The sequence below is a fragment of the Lycorma delicatula genome, chromosome 2 (assembly GCF_047948215.1).
Source record: "Lycorma delicatula isolate Av1 chromosome 2, ASM4794821v1, whole genome shotgun sequence".
NCBI classification, from domain to species: Eukaryota; Metazoa; Arthropoda; class Insecta; order Hemiptera; family Fulgoridae; genus Lycorma; species Lycorma delicatula.
In genome coordinates this window covers 232555559-232564848 of record NC_134456.1, presented here as the reverse complement: position 1 = coordinate 232564848, position 9290 = coordinate 232555559, and the positions used below count along the sequence as shown (strand labels likewise).

Below are 9290 nucleotides of genomic sequence, written 5' to 3'. Positions count from 1 at the left end.
TAATTATAACATTATTTATAACATATTCATGCAGTTTTGTTTTTATGTTAAACTGTTCGCCTTTTTTTTACTAAAGAGCAGGCTACAAAGAAGCCCTTCTGATTTTTCATAAAATCTCATTTTTTACTATTTTCCTGTTTGTTCTGACAATAAGGTTCTCAAATTTCTAATATAATTTTCTTTTATCACACTTTTAAAAATACTTATTATTTTGATGCACATTTTCATTTATAAATGATGCTATTGTTTTTTTCAGTTGTATTACGATCTAAAACATACAAAAGGATTGAAAATTGCCTTTGTATCTGCAATCATAACATCAACGAGGTCTTTATGATGGATACGTAAAATGTGAAGGTAAATTTATTTTTGATGGCTAAAGTATTGCAATCTGCATCAGCTTTACCGAGACTCTTTTTCTTCTTCAGTCTAGCTACAGGATTTAAATCAGTATAAAAGATGATTCTTTTTAGATTCAAAAAGTTTCAACAATTTCGTCCTAACAAACATTTGGATTACGTCAACTACGGCAGAATCAGGTTTACGGAAACCCCGGGAGTATGTGTTCATACATACTATACACGATCAAGTATGAAATTAGGTTAAGTAACGTAGTAAACAGAAATGACAAAAACAGTTATTATTATACTAATAAACAGTCTACTAACGTGGACTGAAAAAATTAACATAATTGATAAGAAATGCACCAATAAGAATGCTGGATTAAAATAAATACTGTATTCACTCATTATCCCTTCGAAAGAGGGGATCTCAAGTCGTGACTCAAGTCTAGTTTTTTGTATTTATTTTTTTTTTTAGTTTTATACTTTCATCTGTCATACAATTTTGTGAATGGGTGAAGATTTTATCTGAGACAGGTGAGCGTATGATCTCAGGCGCATTTCTAGAACAGAATTTTATACAGTATAAATTTGAGCTAGTCAACAATTTGCTTGCTTTCTATTTCGCTTTCTTTTTTCTTTCATCCTATCTTTTTCAAAACAGCTCATGGAATTTAGCTTGAGTCTGCTTCACATGTGCTAATGATATGGAGTTAGGCATTGTTAATGCTTCCTTATTATTTATGTGATTTGGTTGAGAAGAGTAACTACTCCGGTAACTACCGTTTAGATAATACTTCAGAGGATGATATGTATGAGTGTAAATGAACTGTAGTCTTGTACATTCTCAGTTCGACCATTCCTGAGATGTGTGGTTAATTGAAACCCAACCACCACAGAACACCGGTATCCACGATCTAGTATTCATATCCATGTAAAAATAACCGGCTTTACTAGGACTTGAACGCTGGAACTCTCGACTTCCAAATCAGCTGATTTGGGAAGACGCGTTCACCACTAGACCAACCCAGTGGGTTGTACCTTTGGGCCTGCCCGGTAACTCTCTTACTTAATTGAGAGCTACAATTAATGTCAGTCTAAGTATGGAAATCTTGGCAAACTCTGTATATTTTATATTTTCTTGAAGAGCAATAAATAGTCGAATCTTTAAGTAATTTAAAATGGTAATGCCAAATTAAAATAAATAAATGGTTAGGCGTTGTCAGCATGTAAATGTCTCTCTAACAGATAGTTTCTAAGTTCAGTGGTAGATTATTCATCAGAGGATATTATTAGAGAATATATTACACCAACATGAACGAAGTTAATAATAAAACTAGTTCATGAATTATTTGACTCATTGACTCATTCAAGAACTTCATTCTCTGTTAAACGAATTTGTAGTGGTGATGTATATTTTGTAGAGTAAGTTTTACGTGTGCAAATTAGTAAAAAATAAAAAGTAATATTGAATTACAGAATTGTTATTGGTTTGGCAGCTTATTGAATTGCTGCATTCTTATATTTATGCTGTAGAACTATTATTATGGTTTGCTGTTATTATTATTAGTTCAAGATTAAACTGGCAAAATGCAGAGCGTTATCAATACTGTAAAAGGAACTGCTTTAGGAGTTGCAGAATATTTAACACCAGTTTTGAAGGTAATACAATTTTTTTTTTGTATTTGTAGTTTAAATATATATTTGCAGGCTATTGAAGGTGTAATTACGTTTTTTCCTTATTAAAATACCGTTAGTTTTAGGTTACAAAGTAATGATGTTTTATAATTATTTTTTAAGTTGATTATTGTTTGAAATGTTTTTAATTCTCAGGTATAAAAGGAGACCTTTTTTAGAAATATTATTTTCTGTGTAATGTTGTATTTCTTTAAATTTAGGTCTTTTTAATTATAATATAATTAAAGTAAATTACTAAATTTTGGATTGATTTGATTGTGTCTTAAAGACTGCAAATCAAGTTGCAGTCTTTAAAGACATGATAATTTCTCACTCTGCTGTTGGCTGATATTATTACTGGCTACTTTCTGGAGTGAGATTTGAATTGGGTCTGTTGATTAAGTAAGTCATTTTTCTAATTATGTGTATTTCATAAGTTTGTTTGTAAAGATGTGATTTGATTTTTTATTGCTGTGGATTAAATTTACGGATTCATTGTATTTCTTAAGCACTGTTCAATGTACAATATTGTATATTGATAACTGAATATAATTAGTACTTAAATATTTAACAAGATCGGTATAGCCAGCCTGAGTAACGGATTCCTACCAGTTATTATGAAAGTAGTAATTAATATAATAATTGGAAGAATATAATAATTGTTGCATACTAAATATGCAACAATATATATTATATATATATAGAAAGGGACAAGAAGGAGAACCCTGTTTGTAAAGTATAGGTTCGTTTAACAATCGCCCTTTGTAATGCTGACCGCTATCTTAATGAACACCTGTTTTACGGTGAGAAGAGACTAGGTATGGAATTCATGGGAACAAAGCCCGTTTGACTCTTCTCACACTTCATTTTGGGTGCAGTCCAGCAGCTAAAGAGGGTAGCATTATAGAGAGCATTCCAGAGCTAAATAGCTCTGGAAGACCAGCTAAAAATGAGTTTGGCGGAGTTCTATTAGAACCAGTCTGCGAGGCGTTATGGTGTTGAACCCAAAAGGGCAGTTCTGCGAGGAGTTCAACAGAGTTCTGTGAACCAGTCTCTGAGGCGTTATGGTGTCGGACTTGCAAGGGCAGTTCAACGAGGAGAGGCTGCAAGTTATGTGGGTTCAATGGAGTTCTGCAAACCAGTCCAGTGACATGTTACAACAATGGTCCAGCAAGGAGAGTCACAGGTGTGAGTGTGCAAGACGTTAGTCCAGTGAGGAGAGTATCCAGTTCGACACGATTAAGGTGATGTCATGAGTAATTTCAGTAACCAAGAAATACTAATGGGTGAGTTACAGTAAAACTACAAGTGTATAAGTGAAAGAAATAATGCAATGGACTTCATTCATAAACTGTTAGGGTAGACACCAAAAAGGGATTTGCAAGTGAATTTTATAAGATTTTTTTTAATATAAGATGTGGTTTAAAATGGGTTAAAACTAGCGGTTTATTTTGTTAATGGGACTGAATACTAGTTTTCTGTTTTTATACCTGGGATAAATCACGAACAATTATTTATTTTGAACTCTGTCTTATGAGTATTCTGTATTTATTGATTATACTATTGACATTACTATCATTATTTGATGTGTGATAATTTGATTGTTATTCTTTGTTGATTACGTTATGTATTTTTCTTTGTTTTTATGTCATGCTTACTGTTTTGATTAAGGTAGTACATTGTTCTAGATTGTATAAATACTAAATATGCAACAATATATATTATATATATATATATAAAACAAAAAATGAATGTATTTTGTACTATTCATTTACTATTACAATAAATATCCATTACAATAAATATTTTGTTGCTGTTATAATTCTAGTACTTTATGATAAAACAAACATGTTGTGAATAAGTAAATAAAAATACAAAAGTAAATATTTGCTTGATGTTAAGTTAGACAAATAGTAGCATATTGTTTTCACAACATATTTTTTTCTTTTCTCCGCAGATAGGCCTTCAGGGACCATGAAAATATCATTTTATGTAGTAAAAGTATCATTTCTTTTTTCTTCCAGAAATTCTTCATTTTTTCAGACTGTTAAGCAATTCTTTCTTCAGATCATTCTCCTCTGTTGTGTTTGTTCTTCTAACTTAAATGAAACTTTAATTCAAAAATATTCTTTTTGTATTTTCAATCTAAATAGTCATTTTCTGTAATGAGCTTTTTAGCTCTTCTTTCATCTGTTTAAAGAATATTTTATTAAAGAGTAATACAACTTTAACATAATATATAAATAATATATAAGAAGATATATGTATATTAGAAAAGTTACTCTTTATTTTTCTTTGCAGTAAGTGTAAAAGGATTATTACAGTTTGATTAGGGAATCAAACAGGAATAATCCACAGTTTGTTGAATAATCCAAAATGTTATTTTTTACCATTTATAATCTGTTATTGACAAACATTATTTTATAAATTTATCAGTAATAGTAGTTATTGGAAGGCTTGGATTGAGTTTTGTAAACTATTGTTGGGAATTTTGAAAACCAGTGGATTAAGTTGTTGCTTGTTTTAAATTCAAGATATCTTAATTAATACACTTTGTAATACACTTTTTAATACTCTTTTAATACACTCTTTGTAATACTCTTTTTAATACACTTTGTTAATTATAACCCAGTGAAGATAAGATAGTAACTTTGATATTAATTAATTTTTATTTCATTGAATTTTCTGTATCAATGTTAATTAATCTTGTAAATTTTATATAAATGGTGAATTTAATGATCCTGCTAAATTAGTTGGTAAAATTTTATTATTATAAATTATTTACTTCTCAGAAAGAAATTTATTTACTTAAGATTATCAAGTCATAAAATTGGTATAATATAATCCGCAAACTTCATTTTGATATATGACTTGATATTTGTGTTTTATTTTTACTTATTTATTTTAACTTTTTTATAAATATTGTATATAGATTTTTTCAGATTTTGTTGGTTACAGTTTGTGTTGGAAGTAGCTCCAAGTTTATTTCTGTCTAGAAATACTAAGCAGCATACTTTGTCGGGAACTCTGTGTTCACTCAAAAGAGACTGACAACACTTATATAATCAGCTTAATAAAGTCCAGAAATCTGATTGCCAACTAAAGAGGGAAAAGCTGGCTGGAGATTGAATTTTTATGAGCTGATACATATTTATAAAAGTTATAGGTAAAAGACTTTACAGGTTAGATAATAAGGAGAGATTTCAGACTTTGTAATGCAGTTTAGTGAAGGAAAGTGAGCTCTTGAAGTATGAAAACAGAATTGTTTTGTAGTAACTAAATTAAAAGATCTTGAGGGTAAGTCAAGAATGGAAAATATTATTTTTTTGGGTGCTGACTTAGAACATTATTGTAATAAGTGGTTAGGGATTTCTGTATCCTTAAGACTAGATTAGGTGTTTGAACTAATGAACATAACTTCTGATATCTGTAAGCAAAGTCTACCTGGTGATTATTGACATTTCCCTTATGATGATGTATCTTCTAAGAAAAGTAGTGCTTATTTAAACTGCTTAATCTTTTTAGAAAAAATAAATCGTCATTAGTTCGGCAATCTTATTTAGAAGTGAATAAAGGTATAAAGATTGTGTCAGCAAAAGTGGCAAGTTTACTCAGTCGGCTTGATAGACATATTGATTAAGGCATATAGGGTAAAGATTTTGGAAAGTATTTAAGAATTAAAAAAAACAGGATATTTATTCATTATTCATCTATCAAAGTAATTAGGTAAATTATTTTAAGGATCTTTTAAAATGCAGTTGTTTGATGTTGCCAATAATTTTTGCTTCCTAGAATGAAGTTTTAGACGGTTAGTTATCATGGTGGAATTAAGGTTTGTGTTGAACAAGGCAAGAGATAAGGTATTAGCCTTGGATCATCTACATACCTTGTGAGTTTTACATGAATGTTTTAGTAAACTTTCTTGAACAGTTATTAGATATCTTTAATGGATTACTGTTAAAAGTGAGATACCTGAAACTTAAATTTTTTTTCTTTTCCCTCCTGTATAAGGTTGCTTGTCTAATCCTGCTAATTGTCAAGGTATCTTATTCAGTAATGCATTATAAAAATTATTTACTGCTGTGTTAAACAGATCGAAGATGTGAGTAGATAAAATTCTGTTTTGAATGAGTTTTAGGCAGGATTTATAAAAGAATACTCCACTACAGACCATATATTTAATTTATGTAAAGGTTTCATTAAAAGTAAAACAGAAGAATATTAAATTTATACTAACTTTGTTAATGCTAAGATGGTCTTTTATGAGGTATCTAGTGAGTACTAATTTATGAACGTCATGAGTTAGGATTTCATTTAAATCCATTAGGGTGTAAAAAAAATTGTATAATAATACTTGTTTTTGTGTTTGATGCGACAGTGATGTTTCATATTTTTTTTTTTAACTGATAATGTTGTGAAGTTGGTTTATTTATTATCACTGTTATTGCTTGCTTTATTTGTCGTTCTCCACTAGTTTTTGGATGAAGAGATTTAGTTTGGCTCTACAGATAAATTTACTTTTGTACATTGCTGATTTGGTGTTCTTTGCCACCTTGCTGAAAGCATTCCAGAGAATGATTTATAAATTAGAAGAGTATTGTAATGTGTGGGGTTTAACTATAAATATAAAGAAATCATTTTTCGGAGGAGTGGTAGACTTGCTAGAAGGAGCGATTGAAGAATAGAAATAGTGAATGAGTATTAATATTTAAAAATTACTTTGACATCAGAAATGTCATTTAGGAATCTACGAAGAAAAAAAAATGGTTACTGCAATTTAAATAATACTTTGGAAAAATTTTATTTGTTAAAATGAGAAACCTGCAAAGTGGGAAATTTGGATGGCTGTAATGATTTTTTTTATTAACTTACGTTGCTCAGGTGTGTGGAGGTTCATGGTGTTTGAAGAAATGGAAAGTGTTCAGAGGTTTGTGGTAAAATGATTGTTGTGTTTAATACAAATGCACTAAATTATATGATTTTTTTTAAAAACAAGTAAAGAGCTTTTCTTTTTTTGCGCACTCTGACAATTCACTTTGATTACATTTGCAAAGCGGTGAATCTACCTGGACATCATTTGCCCTATAAGTTGATCTGATTTGTTGTAGATAGTAGGATCAGATGGTGTAATAAATGTTTGGATTTGCCAGATTAATATCAGCGCTTGGTTTCTAGGGAATGGGATGTTATAATTCAATGGAAGGATCATTTATAAAAGTTCTTATATAAGTGATAAGTTTAGATAACGTGAGTATTCGGAAGGAAAAAACTGTTTGCAGCTGAATTCCAAGCTAGATAATGTCATATATGAATGATAATAGATTTTTTTAGGATATAATTTTTAAATCGAGGGGGTTACTGGGTTTAGACTGCAGGCCAAGTGTTTTTACCTGGTTTCCACTGCCTCTGGTGAGGCAGAGGAAGTCAGGCATCCGGTTGGAAGATACTTCACTGTTTTAGATTACATTAGAGGAAGTGTTTTGGGAGAAGAGTTCTTGATAACGAGGAGGTGTGGAACTTCAGATGGGAGGGATTAGATCAGTTTGATGGTTACTTTAGAAAGGCAATGGGATATAGATCAGGCTTACATCTCAGTTTAATTATTAATTATTTTGTGAGATAGTTTAGGCCATTATTATTATTGTTTAATTCTATATTTGTTATTGTGGGCAACTGTTACTTTGCGGAATTTACAATAGGTGTTATATATGTTGTGATCTAATAGGTTGTTTTGCTAAACGTATATATATTTTATTGAAGTAGGAGTGTTTACATAATTGTTTGATTGGCTTGGGGATGGGAGGCATTACTCTGCATATATTAAAACTTTATTGAAAAGGGTATTATTAAATTCATTACCGCATACAAAAATCTATATATTAGGTATAAGTTTTTTGTCAAATGCTAAATTCCAAACGGATTAGAGTTTAAATGTTTGTTTAATCGGTATAAGGATAGATTGTTCTATTTAATTCATTTCCATAATATTGTTTTTGTCATTACTATAACTATTAAAATTATTAATCGATTCTATCAGTTAGTAAACTTGTAAGTGTACATTGCTTTTAGCTTTTGAACAAGGTATAGTTTGAAGTTAAGTAGGCTACTTTAACATCGGCCTAAATTTATTTGCAAACTTTATTTAATAAATATTGCGCTGAATTTTCATTATTGTATAACAAATTCAAAAGTGGAACGCGAATGAGGTATGTTTTTTGTTCAGATTAATAATTGATTTTATCTAGTTTCTTTTTTTTAATAAAATTATTAAAATTTTATATTAAGAATTATATCATTTACGTTTATTGTTTTATATTAGTCAACTGTTTTTACTTCCTTGTATGAAGTAAAGGAAGTATTGTGATTGTGAAAAATTTCGGTTTTCAGATTTCAACAAAATATCCATTTCGATTAGTTTCGGTGTGACATCTGTACGTATGTATGTATGTATTTCGCATAACTTAAAAACTATTTATCCATAGGATGTTGAAATTTTGGATTTAGGACTGTTGTAACATCTAATTGTGCGCCTCCCTGTTTCATTGCAATCGACTGGACCAAACGTGTTCAAAAAAGCCCAAAATCCAAATTTTTGGATTTTGAACTTTTCCTTAACTGCAGTAATAAGCCTTCATCGAGAGCTTTTCAACGATATATCGCGAGCGGTACCAATTTTCATAGCCAAATAAAACTTTAATTAATGAAATATTTGGTTCTTACAAGGGGAGGTCTCATCGGTTCGAATCAGACATCTCCTTTTTTTTTTAATTTAAATATATTGATTTATTAATAATTATTAACCACCGATTGTAAAAAAAATTACAATAAATAATAACAATAAAAAAAAAAAAAAAAATGAAAAATATCAGAAGTTATTAATGAAATAAAATTTTTTGTACTTTTCATTTAAAAAAAGATGTACATATGTAATTTAATAGGCGTACAATGAAGTCATGTAGTGTCCACATCAGATTTTTTTACTAGTTCTAATTGTATACGTGTTGGTATTAATGATCATTATTTATTGATATATATATATATATATATATATATATATATAAACACGCGGCGTGTGTACCTAAAATGGCGGGCTGGCTGTACATTTTCGGTTTCTATGTGTCAAATTGAACAAAAGATGTCTATTTCCCCTTAGTTTTCCTTCTGTACGCCATTTCGTGTTTGTAAATGAAGAATGTGTATATCAGGATCGGATTGAGGATTCATAATAAAATTTGGTTCGCACATTTATACCAATTTTGTAGTAAATAAAAA

General features: G+C 29.7%; 1 protein-coding gene across 1 annotated transcript in view; it reads left to right on the top strand.

Moving 5' to 3' along the window:
• Window positions 1–1740: 1740 nt before the first annotated feature.
• Atg3 (Autophagy-related protein 3) overlaps window positions 1741–9290 on the top strand; it is a 32313-nt gene continuing 24763 nt past the window's right edge. The window contains exon 1 of the mRNA XM_075357366.1: window positions 1741–2003. Coding sequence (XP_075213481.1) covers window positions 1932–2003 — 72 coding nt within the window. The 5' untranslated portion in view covers window positions 1741–1931. The remainder of the gene's footprint in view (window positions 2004–9290) is intronic.